At 41.9% G+C, this 22,478-nt stretch overlaps 4 protein-coding genes across 8 annotated transcripts in view; 1 reads left to right on the forward strand and 3 right to left on the reverse strand.

The window, feature by feature from the left end:
- Positions 1-9,506, reverse strand: part of LOC130208604 (inositol 1,4,5-trisphosphate receptor type 1) — a 64,895-nt gene extending 55,389 nt beyond the window's left edge. For all 4 annotated transcript variants that reach the window (XM_056437841.1, XM_056437839.1, XM_056437843.1 and 1 more), the window contains exons 1-3: positions 9,279-9,506; positions 7,584-7,702; positions 5,606-5,676 (exon numbers count right to left, since the gene is read on the reverse strand). In XM_056437841.1, the coding sequence (XP_056293816.1) occupies positions 5,606-5,676; positions 7,584-7,675 (163 nt within the window). In that variant the 5' untranslated portion in view covers positions 7,676-7,702; positions 9,279-9,506. The remainder of the gene's footprint in view (positions 1-5,605; positions 5,677-7,583; positions 7,703-9,278) is intronic.
- si:dkey-28n18.9 (sorting nexin-6) overlaps positions 1-22,478 on the reverse strand; it is a 72,607-nt gene that overhangs the window by 10,580 nt on the left and 39,549 nt on the right. The gene's annotated exons all lie outside the window — the stretch shown is intronic.
- On the forward strand, positions 9,893-16,426 carry sumf1 (sulfatase modifying factor 1). Of its 2 annotated transcripts, none has more exons than XM_056437852.1 (9): positions 9,893-10,212; positions 12,155-12,328; positions 12,492-12,566; positions 13,464-13,546; positions 14,151-14,273; positions 14,384-14,498; positions 14,839-14,952; positions 15,035-15,094; positions 15,799-16,426. In XM_056437852.1, exons 1-9 carry the CDS (start codon positions 9,931-9,933, stop codon positions 15,898-15,900), a joined length of 1,128 nt encoding a protein of 375 aa, XP_056293827.1. In that variant the 5' UTR covers positions 9,893-9,930; the 3' UTR covers positions 15,901-16,426. The 2 variants fall into 2 exon arrangements, with proteins under 2 accessions (XP_056293827.1, XP_056293829.1); XM_056437854.1 differs by having other exon boundaries at positions 13,464-13,544; positions 14,151-14,257.
- Positions 17,350-20,524, reverse strand: LOC130208606 (leucine-rich repeat neuronal protein 1-like). The gene has a single exon (XM_056437846.1). The coding sequence runs from the start codon at positions 20,480-20,482 to the stop codon at positions 18,344-18,346; it is 2,139 nt and encodes a 712-aa protein (XP_056293821.1). The 5' UTR covers positions 20,483-20,524; the 3' UTR covers positions 17,350-18,343.

Consider the following 22,478-nt stretch of genomic DNA (forward strand, 5'->3'; position numbering starts at 1 on the left):
CACAATTAGCACCGACACTGCTGCAGAATAATAATTAAGTTTACTAAAGGACATCTGGTACTTGAAACACTCATGCTTTGGTCCACAAAGACCACAAGAATCAACATCATATGAAAGTCGCACATTAGAGGGAGCAATAAGATCCATCCATCCATTATCCTAAACCGCTTATCCTTCTTTAGGGTTCCGGGGCGCTGCATGGAGCCGATCCCAGCTGACATTGGACGAAGGCAGGGTAGCAATAAGATCGACTCTCTTAAGTCATGTCTGTCTGTTAATTATAAAACTACAGCCAGCAGCCAGTTTGCGTGGAAAAATACACCTTCGAGCACCGGTAAAGCACACTTATAAGGTTGCATCTTATTTGTATCTCATAAGGTTGCATTCAAAAAGCCAAATGAATAAAATGGGAATTAGCTGTTCATGGGTGGTTCTTTGCTAAACTAAGTGTGTCGCTGTGGACAGACATTTTATTTTTTCTTGCCGTTTCATTGTAAACTTTGGACCTTCAAGTCTCTAGTCATGTCAGCTTTTCAGTCATTTACTTGAAACAGTCTCAATTCTCCAACTACAGCGCGATCATTCCTCTGTGTCGGCCCCTGTGCTCAGCACACATGAAGCCAAAGGGACGTACAGTAAGTTATGCATGACTATCAGGCAGGAGTTTGATTCATTAGTGGTCACAATGTAGAATATTTGAATGCAGAGTCACATAAAAAGAGTTTCATAATGATCGCACAATTAAGTGTGAGAGTTAAAAAAGCTCTCATGTCTTCACAATAATTATCCTTCTTAAAACAACACATTGCTCCCTCGCTCACACACTGCTGGCTTCAGAATAATGACTGTGACCTGTGAAAGATGGTGTTAGATGCAGCCGTCAAGCTTAGTGCCGATTACATGCATGGCAAGTGTGAACATCTTATTGAGCAACACGTCACAGTAACGGTTTATTTTTTCATAATGTGTCAGCTGAGACAGTAAACAACAAGCCCTATAATATATATTATAGAACATTCATTACATCACAACTAAAATGTAATCATTGCTTCACTGTGCTGAATATGACCCAAAAAGGTTCTTTTCACATCGTCTCCATGTCCTCAACCTAAATCTGAGTTTAAGACGTGTACATAAAGGCATGATTTGTGACATCATAACTAGTTTAGAAGCCAATCATGGTCCAATACATGAATGACAGGAGTGAAATGGGGAGCTTTGCGTGAACATACGCTGATAATGGACCTTTCAGTGGTGTATGAGACCTTGTGTGTCCAGTGCATGTGTCCAGACATGGTATATCATGTTTAACAGGGTAATTGAGCGAGATACAAATAGGTAAAATAATAATATACAAGCAAGCTTTACTTAAACGTGTTAAGATGCATTTGGATGAAGTTTTAAATGAGTTTGTAGACCTCGTCTCTCCTGTATTTCAGTGGTATGCATGCAATACTGCTTTTAGTGGTCTTGCAGAAGGCCTGCCGACGACTCAAAGAGATCACCAACACTAGCTCTTTCAACAAAAGCTAATAAAGGAAATCCTGCTGTCCCTGATAAACTTCACCAGATTTAAGACTATCTGGAGGAAGATGCTTGTAGCCGGGGCGACCACAAAAATTACTGAGACGATGTCAGGTCAACAAAGATGACTTACTGAACCTGGTGGGCAGTTTGTATTAGAGCATATAACAATCCGATAAGAGGAACAACAACACACATCTTCAAACAACTCTCAAGTAGGTCCTCTGTGTGACATCACAGGGCTGGATCAATCACAATAGTACACAAGTTTATCAGGTCACGGTATCGAGTGCACAACAAGTAAAGATGCTGAAATTCAAATATTCATCTCATCCACAGTGGCACAAAAATCCTGACATGTTACGAAGAAGTCACCATTGTTCAAACACGGGCAGGGAGGCTGCTGTTACTGCTGTAAGAGATAAGAGATAATCTTCAGTAATTAGACAGCATCAGTCTGTCCAGAGACCGAGAGAAACACATTGCATAATGCTTCTTCTATTCCTTGTTAAATCAACAATATCCTCAATGATCCGGCTTGTATAAACTGCTGCTCACTCAAATGTTCTCATCCTGTTGGAGATATTATAGAGGAAGCAACTAATCACCATGTGGTACATCAAAGACAATAAATGGGTCTACTGAAAACAGCTTCCCTGTTTCCTGCAATACCTCTTCTCTCTTAATAGACAGGAAAGCAATAGATGTGGTTATTCGTAGAGGAAGGGACTAAAGACAGAACTGCTCCTGGTGTTCATCTCAGATGAACAACCAAACTAGTCTGCAACAGCGGTTTGGGCTGACAACAGAGGAGTAAAGGAGGTTTGTTGGGGTTTATGAGGTTTAATTGTTTGTTCCCTTTAAGATGTTGTATATGCATACCTATAATGTTTGTCTTTGATTTATCAATGGCACCTCTGTTGCACACACATCTGTAACCTTGGTGTAATCTTTGATCAAACCCTCTCCCTTGAACGCCACACGCCAAGCACATCACAAAGAAACCCCTTCTTTCATCTTAAAAACATCTACGCCCCTCCCTCTCCTCTTTAGCCACAGAAACACTCATCCAGGCCTTCATCGCCTCTTCACTGAACTACTGCAAGAGCATCCTGTACGGCACTTTCACCAAAATCGTCAACTTTCATCAGCTTTTATTATTTAGTTTTTGACCATGTAAAGTCCATTTGGGTTCCTTTTGAAGCACTATACAAATAAAAAAAATACTATTTTTACTTTATGACAACCAAAAGAGCTGCCACCATCCGCAACTTCAATTAGATATGGTATGCCAAACATATACAAATAATCCAAAAGAGGATTATTTTAAACAACTAATAAAAAGAGCATTCTTTAGTTTACCCTATCTGAGTGTGTGTGTGTGTGTGTGTGTGTGTGTGTGTGTGTGTGTGTGTGTGTGTGTGTGTGTGTGTGTTTACATTTCAAATACTGTCCGAGAGCAATACAAAGCTCGGCCCCTGATGTCTCAGCATATGCATACAGGCGACATGACAGTGTGATTTTACGGAGGGTGCTTGCGTTTACATTCGGAGGAAATGTTATGCATACCTCAGCAATGACAGTGTGAGGCCTTACATGTGGACATGGCTAGTCCGGCCTTGTGCCCTCATAGCGTCCCTCTCTAACATCAGAGGAGGCGTCCCGAATGAGGATGAAAAATATGACTGTTTGCTCTGCGAGAGGACACCCTGATGACTCAAATTAGAAGTTCTCAAAGAAGTTTGAGAGAAAATACAGATATGCAAGTACACTTAGCCAGACTGTGTTTTCAGAAGTTCAAACAAGGAGACCCCTGTTTTTATGTTTGGTTGTAGATATGTTTTAGACATCTGTGGCAAGTTGAAGTCTGTAAGGCAAATACTGAATTCATAATCCACGGTTTCTACTTCTAAACCATCTACCCGTCTCCCGACGAGGCTGCTTAAAGACGTTTTGCCATGAATTGGCAGCTCTCTATTAGATATTGTCAATGTGTCTCTCCTGAAGAAGCCCACTCCGGATCCAGAGGTGTTGGCTAACTACAGACCGATCTCTAACCTCCCCTTCCTCTCTAAGATCCTTGAGAGAGTAGTCACAAATCAGTTGTGTGACTTCATAAAATCACACTTCTTGTGTTGCAGAACTTCCGTTTGACATTTTGCAGTCTCCAGGTCCAGGCTGAGATAACGCTGATGCAATCATCAAGTATTACTTCTTTCAAACTTGATGAAGCTCATTCAGAGCCGCAGAAATTTCACAATAAGTTGTACATGCCAATTAGTCCTCCTCGTGATATGTATACTGCCATATATGTGTAAAATAAAGGAGCTTGTTACTGTCCCTAAAAATGTCAATCTCTATTCCATACCTGTCTATATGGCTCTTCTAGCTGTCTTTGTCCATATGATCCTATAGTACCCATATGTATATCTGGTAGACATCCAGGGGCCTCACAGTGACATGAAGACCTCTTCTAGTCAAGATCAGCTGACACTGTGAAGGTTTTCCCAACGTGTTGTAGAGACATGCTGCTACGTTTTCAAATAAAGCTCTTGAACACACCACTTTAGCCACAATGTAATTGCTGTGTTTATTTGTTGCCTAAATATTGAAAATCACCTCAAATAAAAACAGCAAGTCGAAACGTCTACAACAGATCTCCAATATCCTGCCATAATTTAAAGATATTTAGTGCACTGCAGTGGGTCCGATTAAGAACAGGACTTCTCCTTTGAGTGAACCATACCTTGTGATGAGTTTTATTAACTGAGGCGAGAGAACACGGAGTGTGGGAGGATGAAAGATTAAAGGAGACAACGTGATTAGCGAAACCCTTCCTGCATAAGTGAGCCAATAGGCAGCTCACTCAGAACACACATGTTTACTGCTGAAATGAGTCATACAATAGAGCCCTGTGTAGTTCAATCTACAAACAGTTTGGATAGTGCATGATACATACTTCCTCTAGTCCCATAAAGTAAATGAAAACATGCTGTCAAAGTCCAGCTATATTATTGAGTTAATGTGCATCTTATGGTTTCAGAGCCCTTTGACAGCAGAGACAGACAAACACAATGACTGCACACTGAAGCCGTTTATGCTAGTTTGGATGGAAAGAGAGATGTTGGAAAAGCAGAGCCACTGCTTCCATTATGTGCACACTTATTCCACCTCTTGGTCCAAGTCCATGGAATACACTCGACAGGTGACAGAATTACACACAGCAGTAGCAGACTGGTCCTTGTCGTTGCTGCGGGAGGTTTCATTCAGCAGCCGGTGTTGCACACTGGTCGGATCAAAGCTTTCAGCTTTCTAACTACGGTGATATCTTTATACTCTAGTCTAGAGACAGTAAGATAGCTTCCTAAATGCAATGCGTGAGCATGTGTGTGTGGAATGCTCACTCTCCAACAAGCTTCAAAGTCAAACTGATACAACACTTTAAAGTCAAGTTGCTTGACATCGCAAAGTCAAATGGATTTGACAGATCCACAGCCAATAAAAAACAAATTTGGTCATACATTTGTTCTTTATCTGTTAGACTAAATGAACCCACTAAAAGTCCGATAACCTTGCATTTTTGGATTACAATATTTAGCAGTGACCAAGAAAAAAATGCAGTTTTTATATTTTGTACTATAAGATATACCACACAAGCCTTCAATACCCTGATATCCTCTGTTTAATGTCGAGCCAGGCCTCCCCACAGGGACATAAACCTCCAGCCTGAGAACTGAGGGTCATGAGTTCCACTTCCTGTATGGGAGCTAATAATAGCGGGTTCACCCAAAGAGGCATCTCAAGGCTTTTGTTTGAAAAGCAGCTTTTCAAGCCTGTCGTTTTCCAACAAATCAACATCCGAGGAGATTCTTTGTCAGCCTCTACCTCCACAAGCCAAGTGTGCACACACAGCTATGAGGACATGAGTGGACGCATAAGCATGCACATATTGTGGTTCAAATATTGTGATCACCAAAGAAACACAGCATAACACATTCAACACAGAGCAGCAGTATAAACAGACAGCAGTTAGTCTGATGACGTCCGCCTCAGGAGGATGAGGAGAGACAACTCTTCTTACCTCGGAACTTCTTTGGAGGGTTGTTAAGGTCTCCCGCGTCAGGTTGCACGACACAGCGGTCATCCACCAAGCTATGGATAGGAACACATAACACCATTAATATCAATATCTGAGCATATTATTTACCATATTGTTAACATACTAAGTAGTTTAAGTATCTATCTATATATATATATATATATATATATATATAGTCACTGATGTCACAGTCAATTGACAGGTTTTCATAATAGAGTAGAGTTGCAAGTTATGATGTTTTTGTCATTTACTCTCGAGCAGATAACAAAATGAGACAAATATAATTAATCCAACCTGTTTTTAATAATTTTGAGACTGTTATTTTACTTTGGTATGTGAAGTATCCCAACAAAAGCTTCTGCATGTTCAAAAGTTGACTCGTGTTTCCTATTTATACTGAGACCTCTTACATTGCTGCTGAATAAATACTCCATTGCGGCTCCACACAGTAACAAAATCGTTCTGGATTAGAATTTCTGGTGACAAATTTGATTTTTACTGGCTTAGAATAACACTTGGCTGGACACAGGCCAAATCCCACATCCATTTGAGGCCTTTTCCCGGGGAATGTCTGCAGTTGTCCAAACAGACCTGTCGACTGCTCCAGTCTATACACCTCAAGGAACAAGGCTGCAGACTTCGATAAAGAGAGAGAAAATATCCAGGAGTGTTCAGAACAAATCATACAGTATGTGTGTGCGGTCAACTGCATGTGTGGACTATTCACTTCATTTCTAATCCAGCAAGTAATACCACGAGTTACACCTTCACCAGATAATTTGCCGACCTCTCCAGTGAGGTAAGAGGAGCTGGGAATCCTGCTCACCTGAAGAAGTTATAATGCCAAAAGAGTTTAGTTTCTTCTTAATATGATTTATTCTTCCAGGAGCGAGAATGCTGCCGACTTGGTGGTTGTGCGTCGAGAACGTTCATAACAGTTTTGTAGATACATGTGCTTGTTTGTGCGTGTTGTGTGTGTGTGTGTGTGTGTGTGTGTACGTGCGACGCACAGGAACTCGTGACAGGTCACATTGTCTCCATCGTGTTTTTGCTGGAGGTCATTCCATACATCATGAGAAGACAGGATTCATGGATACTGAGCGGAGTCCTGATAGCATGAGTGATGCTCAACATAATATACGGCACGTTCATATAATATAATGAATTTCAGCAATACATTCATGCAAACTTTCTCTTAACATTCACAATAGAAGAGGAAGTGCAACAAGTGTGAATCATCATGTAATATCTTAAGACCAAGATACTAACGCTCCAAGCCATCTCTAAAGATGGCGTTTGTGATTAATGTGTCAGAACTGCTTTGATTATGTTCCAAATGATGTAGAATTAATGCACAACACAACAACATTGATGCGACTGTGTGGGTGGCTTGTAAAATAAGTTTTACCATTAGTGTTAAATATTCTATGCAGCACCACTCGGGTTGTTTTCCTCCAAAACTGCCCTGCACACCCACTCCTGCCCACCCTCTTAAACATACACCCACTTTATTATTAACTGGGCATTTTCTGCCCCTGTATTTCCTTTTCTCCAAACACTATCAGTGGCGTGGTCAGCCATGGCCAAAGCACCTATTCAAAGGCCTCCCACTGTTTCCACAGCTTTCTTCTGTGGGATGAAATGCAAACTTACATCCATTTATCTCTCCTTACCTACTTAATCCCATTGTGTCACCGACACAGGCGCACACACACGTACACACGCACACAGGCACACACACGCACGCACACAGACACACACACACCAAGGGAAATGCTGTTTCTGATGGCACCAACAATTTATTTTCACGAAATCAGACTTTTAAAAAAGGCGAACAGTCACTGCTACTGGTGTGACTTCCATCCTTCCGAATAGTGCTCAGCTTGCAGTTGAGCAGAGAAAAGTGTGAAATGGGCCCACACACACACACACAATGTTCGGCCAGCGAGAATGGACATACCCCAGGGTGCTGATGAAGCCATTGGTGGATCCTTCTGCATACATGGAGCAGATGTCCCCGATGTGTAGGAAGCTGGACATCTTGTCTGACATGTTTGACACACAACACACAGGGAACAACTATAGCAGAGGAAAGAAGGACAAATTAGTCATTAGACCCAACGTCAGACATGCTCGCATCACAAATAAAGTCATAAAAGCAGCAGAAGCATCCTTGTTTTGAATTCAGTGAAGATATTATCTGTCATCTTTGTGATAATTACCTACAATTACATTAATTCAGCTTTTACATTACATTACATGTCATTTAGCAGACGCTTTTATCCAAAGCGACTTACAATAAGTGCATTTCAACCTAGAGTACAAACTAAGAACAACAAGAATACAGGAAGTAACATTTCCTCAGCATAGTCGAACTACAAAAGTACCATAAGTAAGTGCTATTTAAGTGCCACTGAAGTGCAAATCTGTGTTTTAAACCAGATATAGTCGGGAAAGGTGTGTTTTCAGTCTCCGACGGAAGATGTAGAGACTTTCTGCTGTCCTGATGTCAGTGGGGAGCTCGTTCCACCACTGAGGAGCCAGGACAGCAAACAGTCTGGATGTAGAGTGATTAGCTCGAGGTGGAGGAGTCACAAGCCGGTTGGCTGTTGCCGAGCGGAGCGAACATGCCGGGGTGTACGGTGTGACCATATCCCGGATGTAGACGGGGCCCGATCCGTTCAGAGCACGGTACGCCAGAACCAGTGTTTTGAAGCGGATGCGAGCAGCCACCCCACCGGTAACCAGTGGAAAGCTCAGAGGAGCGGAGTGGTGTGGGTGAACTTCGGGAGGCTGAAGACCAGTCGAGCTGCTGCATTCTGGACGAGCTGCAGATATGCAACACCATCGTGGATTCTCATCATTAATGAGGATGCACATGCGACTACTTTCAGTTTGCGTTTGCAGAATATGCACACACAGACACATCCATGTGGCTACTGTTACCAGTGAAGGTGGCAGTAGGATGTTAAAAAGAAAGGCTTCCCTGACAGAGCGAGACAACACTGGTACAGTCTCTGCCGACGAGCATTTGCATAGAAGCTGCAGGGAAATTCTCTGATGCCACGGTTACCCGTGTGTGATGTGGAGCAAAGGGATGGACAGTTAACGAGTAGGAGCTGAGCCACCAGTTCTGTGCACCTGCAACAGGTCATCGGCGCTGAAGCGGATCTGTGGCCACTGCAGGCCCAGGACACTCAAGTGATCTGCTTCTCCTTGAGGCTCTGCCTCTCCCTGAGGGCGATACTGATTATTTCTTCTTCTTTTTAACTATTGGTGGGGGTGGCTGACAGCCCTTTATTGCACGCCCTAAATAATGGCATACATCACGGAATGGTCAACTATTACACAGAAGTGTGCATCTTCCTCACGCGTCTGTGTATGTGACCCATAAACCGCCCATGAAACTTCAGCAAACTCGTCCAATGGTGGGCTGTCAATGGATTCCGCAATCACACAGTTTCTCAGTCATGCGAAATTATCACCAGACTCGTTTCCTTGATGGTTTTCGGTCTGTTGCGTGAACGACGACATATCCCACAGGAGATGTGAGCATCGTGTTAAGCATTTAAGGAGAGCGAACTCAAAACATATGTGTGTTTTCTCCGCGACGAGAGGAGATCGGAAGAGAGGATGGTAAAACTTTGAACTGTACCTCGGTCGTGGTAAGCGCTCGGGTGTTCGGCTTTCTCTGGACCCGCTAGGACAGCATGCCCGAGGCGCTCCTCGTCCCCGCCGTGCCGAGGGGCAGATCCAGCCGGCAGCCACTGTAACGATCTCGTTATTTACGTCAACTCGTTCACCTTTCCGCGCCTGTCGCTGCTGGGCGCCGTGCTCACTGGGGCAGGAGGCACACTGGCTCGCTGCCACTTCTTCTCAGGCGGCCGGAGTGTTGATAGCTGGGAAATAATGTCCATGTGGTCGCATCCCACCAGCAGGGGACTCTGGGAGGTGTTCTCACTCACACCGTGGAGCCTGGGCTTTTTACGGGGCGAAAGAAAACTGCCTCTTATTTTATGTAAACGTTCAAACAAACACCACTTGATTTACTAGTTTAGTTTGAACAATTATTGTAATGCTATTTTAAAGGAAGTGATTTGATTTGCATTAAAACAGGCACCCGCTGTGTTTTAAAATCCTCGAACATAATTTGTACTCTAACACTATTATTTAATATAAACTATAACAGTCAATATTCCCTTCGGGCAGGAAAGAGTTACATTGCACCCACCTGACTGACCACGTGACTTTGCGGAAGTGAGAGAGTATCAACAACATGAGCGGGTCCTGAGTCGCGACCTGCAAGAATGGTGCGCTGTCTCGCGGTGTGTTTCCTCTTCACTTGTGTGAACACTGTGTTGCACATTCAGGACTCATGCGCGGCTCAGGCAGAGCCCGCCGCCCCGCGGGCAGCAGCGAGCTGCGGCTGCGAGAAGTTGAAGAGGGACGCTGCTTTGGAGCGTGTTGAGGAGACCCCCGTACGTGTGGAGGACAGCACCGTGTCCGCAGACCCTGCTCACAAATACTCGAGAGGCGCGAGGGAAAGGCTGCCAGAGGCTCGGGGAGAGGAGAAGAGCACGCAGAGTCCGGTAATCCATCTCTGGCCTGCTTCTTTTATTATTATTACTTTGTTGGACTGTTCACAGTAGAGTAGACTAGTGGCTCTCAAATGGGGGTGGGGAAGGCACTTCAGGTGGGGGGGGGGGGGGTATGTGAGATAAATACAAAATAATATATATATATATATACTATTAACATCCATTTAAAAATCTTTAAAAATAGTTATTTAATAAATATTCAATACAATATTAGTGTTAGTTCATAAACTGAATTGTATTTATTCTATATTAAATCAGACATTAATTGCACAGCGTTGTGTATTAATTTTTTTCTTTTTTCAACGAACAATGCTTTGTGCTGGTTAGGGGATATGGCTGAAATACAATTCACATTGGCGTACATGACCGAACAAAAGGTTGAGAACCACTGGAGTAGACAACAAGGCCCTCTGAGACTAACACTCTAAATGGACTACCAGGGAATCCTGAAATGCTATTCTATATTCATTAAATCTCCACTGAAAGATAAGGTATAGATGGAGAAGGACAACCTTTCAGATAGGGCAAGGTATCATGGCCATCACGAGGCATATCACTAGCACGTTTAGCACATCGTAATTCAATATTCTGTATGGAATAACTACACAGTATAACGTATTTGTGTTCACTCCAGTATGATTTAAATACTTGACAAGTTTAAAATACTAAGTATGAATGTGTTTTATTTCTTTATCAATAAAGAAAAATATATAATTAACATAAATGTAATATTAAAGGAAAATTATAGAAAGAAATCAATATTACCAGCTGATTACTGACTGTTTACATGCATGTACACAAATACAGAATTAGTAGTAGAGTAATCGTATTGAACCAATAGCTTGAGTTAACAACACTGGGGTGTTCCTATAAGCAGCATTCTTATTAAATCAGTTTCTAAGAAATGTTAGTTGGTACTGTATGTATGTGTTGCCATTAATTTAGACAGCACAATTGTGTCTCACAATATCTCTTTATATGACTTCACAATGATATGATTCTGCTGAAATATATTATAATTTATCATAACTAATTAATGCCCGGTCATTGTTTCAGAACACATGAGAAGAAAAGAACATTCAACTTGAGAAAAAAAGGTTGATCTGATTTCCTGAAAAGATAACATCATACGAACATAACGAACTTTCAATACAAGTTCACTTTTGTATCAGTCCCACAGCGAGCCGATTACCACGGTGGTTCCAATGGCCTTGAAGAAAGGACAACAGGCTTTATGCTACAAATCTGATAGTTTTTTGGCTTTCGTTAGAGAAGGTTATGGTCATCGGCTGGTTCTGGTACAACTTGTGCAATTGTTTCACAGGCAGGAATGACACACTATGTTCCAACTCATTTCATTACTGTTGGAAATATGAGAATTCAGTTGCAGTCAGAAGCGCTCTCTATCGCATGCATACATGAACTCAAGTATACTGTGAGCTTCTTCTACTCTACCACTGTTAGCTTCTGTACACTGACTAACTTAACTATACCTATTAATAATAATAATGAACATTTAAATGCAATGGATAACTCATACACCAAATTACTTTAGCACATATTACTATGAATGTATTTTCCTTTCCCAGTGTACTAACAGTAATTACAATAATAAACAACAACTCACAGTAAAAACACCTTTTTAAGAATTGCATAGGAATAATAATCAATAGTCATATTATCATTCTCGCAGTAATGATCATAGTGATGCATTCATCTATTAGCTTTCTACCCTCGGAAACTCTCTTGATTTAAACAAATCTCTAAGTATACTCCCAAATCTATATTTGCACCTGGAATAGATTACGTTTCCAGGCTTTAAAAAAAAAAAATCCATGTATTCTCCTTCAGACTTAAGAGACTGATAGAACTACTTTTCTCCTCAAGATAAAAGTCAAGTGAAGGGAATCAAAAGTATATTTCTTCCATACAGATGGTGCTGATTTCTGGAGGACAGTTCCTGATGGGAACAGACGATCCCGGCATCCCTGCAGACGGGGAGGGACCTCAGCGGCTGGTGCACGTTGACGCCTTCTCCATGGACATCCAGGAAGTCACTAACCAACAGTTCCAGATCTTTGTCAATGGCACAGGATACGTTACTGAGGTGTGTATCTGAAGATTAAACCACAAGCTGGTTTGATTCATTCAAAATTAATTTAAACAATTCAATCAATATGTATGAAAACTAATCTGTAGCAGCGGTTATTTTAGTGTCAAACAGTTAACAGGCATCATTGCTCAAAACATGTTTGACTTTGTGCTTTCAGGCGGAGAAATTTGGAGACTCGTTTGTATTCGAGGGGATTTTGAGCGAAAGTGTGAAAAACCAAATCACCCAAGCAGTAAGTATACATATTCAACTGTCGCCATACCGGTACAACCCACTTCTTTATGGCGCACCAGGGTGAAGCATTGTTAGAGTCCAGGAGGAGAAGTTCACAGGTCTGTCTGTCATTTGTATGTTGCTCCTGCTTTATATTTATTTCCAAACAACTACAAAAACAATCTAATATAATATACATTCCTCAGTGAACCGTTTCAGAATGCTTCCTGAAAACTGCTAAATGTATCTAGAGCGGTAAACAACATCCAGTTTTTCATTAGGTGGGTGTGATGAGCTGTGTGAGGATAAGAAAGACGCTTTGTAATGTGTAAGAAAGAAAGAAAGAAAAATGTTGTTATGGCTCTCCCGCCATGATGTCTGTGAACATCATTCGAGTAATATTTGTGTATTAAGCTTTGTCTGGAATACCTGCCAGCCTGTGGTTACACACATTTTTATCTTCGTCTTGATACCGAGACAACTGTTCTGTTTAAGAGTCTTGAGAATGGTCACAGGTTAGTTGTAATCGACCTGAGGACAACAGGCCTCCCACAGACAAAAGCCAGACATCAAGGAACTTGCTGCTTCATCTCAGCTGTCATGTGCAGCCTAATCATGTGGCTGAGAAGGCGCCGTGTGCAATACTGTAAACCAGTCGTATAATTACAATTAGTTATGCCAAAGACAATTCTAGATGAACCCTGAAGTGTGTGTGTGTGTGTGTGTGTGTGTGTGTGTGTGTGTGTGTGTGTGTGTGTGTGTGTGTGTGTGTGTGTGTGTGTGTGTGTGTGTGTGTGTGTGTGTGTGTGTGTGTGTGTGTGTGTGTGTGTGTGTGTGTGTGTGTGTGTGTGTGTGTGTGTGTTGAAAGAAGCATAATGTCAGTAAGTAACCATTGTTTATATCACTTTGTTTTTAGGTTGCTGCCGCCCCCTGGTGGCTACCAGTGAAAGGGGCCAACTGGAGACACCCTGAGGGTCCAGACTCTAACATCACAGACGTGTAGAACGACACTACTTATACAATTTTCACCTGTTAAAATGTGTTAACATATTTTGTCTAAAACCTCATAACATACTCTCCTTATGTACAATGTATAATAATAGTTTTGTTCACACATTAAACACTCACTAATTATACATTGACAGCAAAGACACTTCATACAAAGCATACTTGGATATTAATTAATACTTATTCATCCAACAAGTTTACCTTTATCCAACACATATTTATCAAACTGAAAAAAATATAAAATCAAACAAGCAAATATACTACTTAAGCTGCAGATCGGCTGATCGGCTGATTGGCTCCTGATAAGCGTGTGCACATGTTGTCCGATGAAGTTAGGTGGCTTCTGTGCCTGAACTATACGTGGACTGTAAATATTCTCAACAACCCCAAATGCTACTTTTGAAACCTTTGTTTGTCTTAAAAGACAATTTGGACAAAACAAACTTGATCAGTTAAACTCAAACTGCTGTTGCCAAACTACTCGGAACAAAGACTGTATATTTTGATGTTCTTGTTCTTTATTATGTCAATTCTTTATTTTGGCAAACTGATAAACCAAATGCAACATTTAAACTTTTAAACCTGTTGGTTGTAGGCTGGACCATCCTGTTCTACATGTGTCCTGGGTGGATGCGGTGGCCTACTGCTCCTGGGCCAATGGGAGACTTCCGACAGAAGCCGAATGGGAGTACGCCTGCAGAGGTGGCCTTAAAGACAAGTACAATATTTACTCATTGTGTAAAATATGGCAATGTTCTTATGCATGTGCATTGATTTGAATACAGTGTGTTACATGTCAATTTCCTAACATACTTCCCCTGTATGTAGACTTTACCCCTGGGGAAACAAGTTGAACCCTAAAGGACAACACTTTGCCAACCTCTGGCAGGGGGATTTCCCCAACCATAACTCTGCAGAGGACCGGTACATTCAAACTTCACCGGTAAGAAAATGAGAGGTGGCGTAGTTCTGGGTGTGTTAAAGGTGCATCATGATTCAGGTTGGGGACAATTTGGGTGACTATGCTCATAAGCCAATGCCACTATATAAACTGCTGGAAATGAAAGTTGCGGAATTTCAAGGCTCATTTCTTTCTGTTTGCGCTAGATGAAATTACAGAGACGTTTATGCCTCACTGACTATAATAACACCAATGTTACATGCTTTTTTGGGCAATGGAACAATCAGATGGGACCAACTCTCCCTAAATGATCTGTTTAGTCAGTCATTTCTTGGAAAGTCCCTTCAGAGTGACTTGTTCATTCTGGCAAACACAAATACAGGTGAAGTCATTTCCCGCCAACGCTTTTGGTCTGTATGACATGGCCGGGAACGCGTGGGAATGGACCTCAGACTGGTGGACTGTGCATCACACCACAGAACAACAACACAACCCAGTAAGAACACAATGTCTCAAAGCTTTGGAGTTGTCGAGGTTTAGTTTTTGCCCTGATATCTGATCTCTTCTCTCTCTCTCAGACAGGTCCTCCATCGGGCACCGACAAGGTGAAGAAGGGAGGTTCTTACATGTGCCACAAGGTAGAAATCATATCAACATCATGATTATGAAACATGACATTTAGAAATTGTCTACTTCCATATGTAAACTGTTGGAATATCTCACTGGGTGGTTAGATTGTATGGCCAGTGAAGTCTTTTGTGATGTGAGCTGATCAGTCCAAAAAAAGTAGTTTTAGCTGGTTGTGAAAACCAAGTAATGGATCCAGTCAACAACGGCTCTGACATCAGCATCAGAAGACTCTATTGAGCTCCAATTTCTTGATTACAAAGGGGCAATGCCACCTCTCTTCTTTTCTCCCTGGAAGTGGTTTCTGTGCTCGTGCATACTCAGTGGCCTGGCTACTTGTTCTGTGGCTCTGTTTGATTCATTGCCTGATACGGTACATTTACTTTATCTCCAACACCATTTGAGCCACCTTATCGTCACCATTCAGGTCTGCCTTCCACAAGCATTGGTTGCCATGGGAATGTGGCTAATTGCATGTAAAATAAGTCCTCGGCACAAAGCTCTAGTAGTTTGGTTAATATGAATAAACCATGTGAGCCTTAATGAATGTGCACAAACAGGTGTAGAGGTAGGAGGATAAAAGAAGAAATCATAAATATAGTGGTGGATGAACTACAATGGTCGCTGTGTGATTGTTTTCTGTCAGTTTTGACGTATATACTTTAGCAAAGCTGTTTCCATTGCTGAGAAAATGAATTATTTCCCCCTGCTTCAGTCTTACTGTTACAGATACCGATGTGCAGCCCGGAGCCAGAACACTCCGGACAGCGCAGCCTCCAATCTTGGTTTCCGCTGTGTCTCTCAGGGGAAACGGTGACCTGAACGAGTCCTCGTACACACAGGGATCCAACTATTGGTTGTGCAGTAAACCAAGGACAGGAATTTAATATGTGCCATCCAACTGACGGGTTGTTGAGAATGTCTTTCATTCCAGCAGATATTCTACGAAATTTAATATTTTATAACTTTATTTATAAGAAATGGAGAGTTTTTTCTACATATAGAAACTTGAATAACTAATAATAATAATTGTAAATGTTTCACAAATCTTCGTAAGCAGTTGTACAGGTTGACATTATCAACAAAAAGGTTGGCTGAGCTACAGACTAAAAGTCTGTGTGAACTACACAGCTAATATACAATTTCACTCTTGATGTCCAAGATTATTGTAAAATATTGTAATTTTTCGCAATCACTGATACATCTGTGACAAATGTGATCTTAAACAATCCCGTTGTTCTTTTTCTGTGTGTTCTAATTAGTTCAGTAATGATTTCCTGATTTTTATTTCTTTCAAGAATTTAGTTTTACATATGAGTTAATAAAAAGCATTTTTGCCATAATGTGACTTATGTGAAATTGAATGAGATTTTACTATGAATGTGTGTTGGAAACCTCAAGTTTAGTTAATTGATACTAAATCTCAAGGTGCTACTTTGCTCTATGTTTCATCATTACTATTACAACCGTATATACAGGACTGTCTCAGAAAATTAGAATATTGTGATAAAGTTCTTTATTTTCTGTAATGCAATTAAAAAAACAAAAATGTCATGCATTCTGGATTCATTACAAATCAACTGAAATATTGCAAGCCTTTTATTTTTTTTAATATTGCTGATTATGGTTTACAGCTTAAGAAAACTCTAAAATCCTATCTCATAAAATTTTAATATTTCCTCAGACCAAGTTAAAAAAAAGATTTATAACAGCTGAGTGTTTGTCAAGGCTCAGGAAACCCTTGCAGGTGTTTCGAGTTAATTAGACAATTCAAGTGATTTGTTTAATACCCTACTAGTATACTTTTTCATGATATTCTAATATTTAGAGATAGGATATTTGAGTTTTCTTAAGCTGTAAGCCATAATCAGCAATATTAAAAGAATAAAAGGCTTGCAATATTTCAGTTGATTTGTAATGAATCCAGAATGCATGACATTTTTGTTTTTTTAATTGCATTACAGAAAATAAAGAACTTCATCACAATATTCTAATTTTCTGAGACAGTCCTGTATATATATATGTTTTTTATGTAGTTTGTACGTATGTAAGTGTAGCATCCACCAGAGGGCAGCACATCCTCTTACTTATATTTATTTGTCTGACTGTACAGTGTGATTCTTTCATCCACATATTGAGAAGTTAAGCTGATGGTTCGAGGCAGTGAGCACTGACAATGTAAAGCTGACAGTTTTGGGCTGAGATGAATTTAAGTTCTTCAAAGATGATGCGATTAAGACTCCAACCAACAGCATGTATTAGAATATAGAAGAATATACACTTTTATTAATCCCCAAGGGGAAATTAGTTCTCTGCATTTAACCCATCCTTAGTTATTAAGGAGCAGTGGGCTGCGGTGAAGCGCCCGGGAAGCAACTGGGGGTTCAGTGCCTTGCTCAAGGACACTTCGACTTGCAACTAATGGGGAGAGCGGGGATCGAACCCACAACCCTGCGGTTGCAGGACGGCCCTCTTACCCCACTGAGCTATTACCTGGGAGTGAGAGAGCCTGTTTGAAACTATAAAATAATAATATAGATTAGAACGGGAATGAAAATAAAGGCCAAATGTCTGCAAAAGAACCAAAATGGTATTTATTGTAAATTCTTCAGCATACAGATTGCATGTGTAAATAATAAACTACGTAATTAGCGAAAAAGTCTAGCAAAATAAATGAGTAAATGGGGAAAAGTTCAAAAAGTTTCTAGTGCATCTTAGTAGAAAGACTCCAAATGTTTGAGCAAACATTTATATTTCTAGCATTAACATCACATTTATTAGCAAACTACAAATCCTATTCTCTTGCAATATAAATCAGAAAGTTAAAAGGTATAGTTGATACAACATTACTGCACAATTATCATCATATTAATCATATTATCAGTGAGTGTCTGTTTTACAAAACAGAGAAAGAAACACTGATTGCTACTAATGCTGCAAGAAGATCATCGGCACCTGCTGCTCTATTATTACAGAAAGTGTGTCAAAAAATGCACCACGGAAACAAGAGCATAGCAACTAAGACAACCTGGAGGCTAAATACAGCTGCCATCCTGGAAAGTCCAAAACAATTAAGAGATAGAAAGAATTAAACAAAGGCGATACGCTATACTAATAAAAACCCTGTCCTCGATCGCTCTGCCTCTTATTAGCAAAGCTAAAAATACAAAAAAACATTTGCAACTTTGACTTTTGCACCAAAATGGCAAAAGTGTGTCTTTTGTGCTGCTGGAGGGCAGCCAGGCCTCCTGACTGAGTTCTCACCACATGTAATAACTGCGTGTGGTGTCAACAGGAGAGAGTTTTCCCTCTGCACTGCCTTCTTTGTCCTTCTCCGCATCCACCTCCCACAGGTTGATGAGCGGAGGGTAAAGCTCGTTCAGAGGGATAGAGGACGTCTTCAGCATGTATTTCTTCAGAGAGTGGTGGTAGTTTTTTCTCTTCCATCTGCGAGCTATGTAGACGACCACGGTGGCCAGGCTGAGGAAAGCCAGCATTGTCGCCATGACAGCCAACACAGCCGCACTCGGGTGCTGGTCTGACAGGTCCAGGGCGAAGGTAGCGCCGCGTGTTGTCACATTAACACACGACTTGTGTGTCTGCAGGTGGACGTTGGAGACAGTGAGGCATACCTCATACTCTGTGGCAGGCTGAAGGTGTGTGAGGTTATACTCATGGACGTCTACGGGGACGCGAGCCGTGTAGGTGATGTGCGGGTTGTCAATCTTCATGGTGGCGGAGGCCCACTTCAGGTTGGAGGACATAGCGTTAGAATTGATCTTCCAGGAGACCAGGATGGAGTGCGACTCGGTCTGCTTGACGTAGATGTTCATCACCTGGGCGCTGTCGAGCAGGGTGCCATTCACACGGATGGTGGCGACCCGTGTGTCGGCTCCTTCCGTGTTCTGGGCCACACAGGTGTAACGACCAGAATCCTCCACCTGAACATGAGACAGCCTCAGGGTCCCCTCATTGTTCAAGTGGTACCGCTCTGACAGAGAGTCAATTGTGATTTTGGACCCAAGAGGAGTCACCCAGTAGATCTCAGGCTGTGGTTCGGCCATGGCTCTGCAGTCGAGACTGACAGTCATGCCCAGCTCGAGGTTCAAGTGGCTCTGGAAGGTATTGTGGGATATGAGAGGCAGGCATTGCTCCGGGGACTGCAGCAGCCTTACCTCTCGAACCCGCTGGCCTTTGAGTTCTGGTGGGGAGGAACAAAGCATGGCCAGGGGCTCCATGAAGCGCACCGTGGTCCTGTTAGAGCTCATCCACTGAATGACACAGTCACAACGCAATGGGTTGCTATGCAGACTGATTTCCCGCAGATTAGGCAAAACCTCCACAGTGTGCTGGTAAAGGGCAGTGAGGGCGTTATTGTTGAGCATCAGGCTCTCCAAAGAGGACATGTCCCGAAAGGCCAACCTATGCACATAAGACAGCTTCGGGTTGTTGGTGGCCTCCAGCTTTGTCAGCTCTGGTAGGTTGTCCAGAGCATAGCGATCAATTGACACTAACTCCATCATATTGTTGATGCCCAACTCCTTCAGACGTAACATGTTCCTGAAATCTCCTTCCTGGATTTTGTGAACTGGATTCTTGTTCAAATCCAAGAATTTCAAATTGTGAACTTTTTGAAGGGCCAGTTGAGGAATTCTGACCAGTTTGTTGTCATAGAAAGAAATGCTTTCGAGGCTATACAAACCTACAAAGGCATTTGCTGGAACATCAGTGAGGTCCATGCCAGCCAGGACCAGACTCCTCAGACTTCCTAGAGGCTTAAAGTTCATGTCGAGGAGGCCAATGACCGGGTTCTCCCCGATCATGAGTATCTCAAGGTTAGGTGTTTCTTCAAACCAGCGGCTGTCTATGACATGGAGCCTGTTGGAGTTCAGATGAAGGCGCAGCAGGCTGCGCATGCCTGCAAATGCCCGAGGGGAGATGGCGCTTATCTGGTTGTGGTTGATGTAGAGCTCCTGGAGATTGGAGAGGTTTCCGAGGCAGTGGTCTGGCAGCTGGCTAATCTGGTTCTCCTCTAGATGCAGGGTGGTTAAGTGGTTCATACTTGTGAGGCCCACGGCTTCCACGGTGCTGAAGTTGTTCTGGGATAGGTCCAACTCTGTCAAGTTGAACAGCGCCTCCAGCTCTCCACTGGTGTGAGAGATGGCATTACTTTGGAGCAGTAACACCTGAGTGTCCGTGGATAGGTTTGTCGGGATGTGCATGAGCCTCAAGTCATTGCAATCCACTGTGGTTGCCTCCTTGTAGGTCGACTGGGGGGTGAACCACGGGCGGATCTCACAAACACACAAATGTGGACATTCTTTGCCATATACGGGGGCCAGAAATAGTCCCATACACAGCCAGAGTAGAGGAGGCAACTGCTGTGAACCGTGCGCCATCGTGTCTGCTATGCCAGCTCACACAAAGCTTCGACGAGAGAGAGCCAGTGTTCTTGAGAAAGCCTTGGAGAGAACGTTCATGAGCATTAGTTTTCTTCACTGCTTGCTGAATGCTGTTGTCATTTTCCACAGTGGAGATTTCAAATCCAGGAAATGGTTATTTGCAGAATCCAGGGCAGAAGATCATCTGGTCCAAACGTGACCTCTGCTGATTGTTTGTTCTCACCTTGAGGTTTGAGCCTAAAGAAAAAGACAGAAAGCAAGTACAATGTTAAACCATTTAACATATGCAACTTATTTGATTATCAGTTTGAAAAAAAGTATTGAATTTGATTAACAGAAAAAACAGCTGAATAGAGAATGTGAGAAAGTAAGGGCAACATATTTGGTTTCCTTGTAAGTGTTAGAAATCATGCAAGTGCCACCCCACAGATATTGAGGGGACCAAGTTGACACGTCCAACAGTGTAGAATAAATCTGCTCTCGTGTAGTCATTCATTCCCTACCTTTTAATGAACTGCTTGGTAGCCATAAAATAAGAATACGTTTGAGAATTAATTACATCTGGATCTTGACACACAATGGAGGGAGGCCATGCATGTCAAAACTACTACTTCACCATTATGCTGTTCGCTTGACCATTCTCTGTTCCTTGAGTTTCACTGTTTCTACATTCAACGATAGCTATATTTTGGATATTCTCAAAGATGATATGGTTGATATTAGCTCTGCTTCCCTGATGTGTTGCTATCTGTCTCCTCAGAGATTACCAACATGTTTTGAGTTCTTGGGCTGGGTAGATTATCTCCATACAGCTTGGTACCAGTGATCCTTTTGAACGAGTGCGTGGTGTAGGCACAGCGGCCCGGCAGCTCTGGCTGTGAACCCACTACACAACGGCCTTAATAAACAGGGAGTGTGTGCTCTTCCCTGGTAATCACTCACGACTTATGATAAAAGCCCATGGGAAGCATGCACATGTGAAAGTTGGAAGAGCCATAGCTACTGCTGATTCATGCACACCATGACTCTTAAAGTTTTGGTTAAAGTGAGACAAGTAGAAAGACATTGGAGGGGACTGACAGACCGGGCCCCAAAAGGAATTGCAATATGTTACGCATATGCTCTAATTTTGTTGATTTCATGACACCAACTTCCAGAAACATCTGTCGGGATGAAAGGTACTGACTCAGTTTTCACAAGCATATGATAAGTAATGGGGATGAAGAATCAGTCATCAGTTTCCTTGAACAAATCCTTAAATATATCCATTTATATTAAACATGTGTGTGAAAGATATGTAATGACGAATCATTCCTGTGTGCAGGCATGACTTTGTCCATGTGTGTGTGTGTGTGTGTGTGTGTGGGTGTATGTGTTTGTGCAACAGAGAAAGATAGTTAAGTATTTTGTTTCACATAAAAACTGACACGTTTCTCCAGTATTAATATAAAACTGATAAAGATGTTTTTCCTCTATTTGATTTTTAAATATTTTTTCTTGAAACGGAAACATGCCAGAAGAGTGGCACTGCAGTCTAAAAGCAGCTTGTCTGAAATACAGTGACTATGCGGAAGAAACATAGATGACCATGACAGCTCATCCATGTTTCTTCCTTTTGGAATAAAAACACAAATGTGTCTGCTGTCAGGTGGCTGGTCCCCAGTTGCTCCCTGGGCGCTTAACTGCAGCCCACTGCTCTTTAAGGATGGGTTAAATGCAGAGAATTCATGTCATATATGTATATAACTATATGTAAAATGAAAATTTAAATATTTCTTCTTCTTCTTTGCAATGACCCGGTCACACTCAAACTGATTGGATTTCCTAAGTGTGACTGAAGTGTGGCAGCAGGGACCTCAACCTTCTCTGGGCTCTATTCATAGATTCTAACTGCTTAATAATCCATCATTCAGTTCCTCCTATAATCCATTCAAATGTCTTTCAATTAAACGACGATCTACGGTGCCTTGGAATATACAGATTAACTTGGTGA

Source organism: Pseudoliparis swirei, chromosome 18 (assembly GCF_029220125.1).
Source record: "Pseudoliparis swirei isolate HS2019 ecotype Mariana Trench chromosome 18, NWPU_hadal_v1, whole genome shotgun sequence".
Classification (NCBI taxonomy): Eukaryota; Metazoa; Chordata; class Actinopteri; order Perciformes; family Liparidae; genus Pseudoliparis; species Pseudoliparis swirei.

What these genes read in the sequence shown, in the direction of transcription:
- sumf1 (XM_056437852.1), top strand. Translation starts at nt 9,931, where the DNA reads ATGGTGCGCTGTCTCGCGGTGTGTTTCCTCTTCACTTGTGTGAACACT. An exon ending in GACTCTAACATCACAGACGT is followed by an intron (nt 13,547 to 14,150) that starts GTAGAACGACAC and finishes TGTTGGTTGTAG; the next exon opens with GCTGGACCATCCTGTTCTAC. An exon ending in GTTCTTACATGTGCCACAAG is followed by an intron (nt 15,095 to 15,798) that starts GTAGAAATCATA and finishes CCCCTGCTTCAG; the next exon opens with TCTTACTGTTACAGATACCG.
- LOC130208606 (XM_056437846.1), bottom strand. Translation starts at nt 20,482, where the DNA reads ATGGCGCACGGTTCACAGCAGTTGCCTCCTCTACTCTGGCTGTGTATG.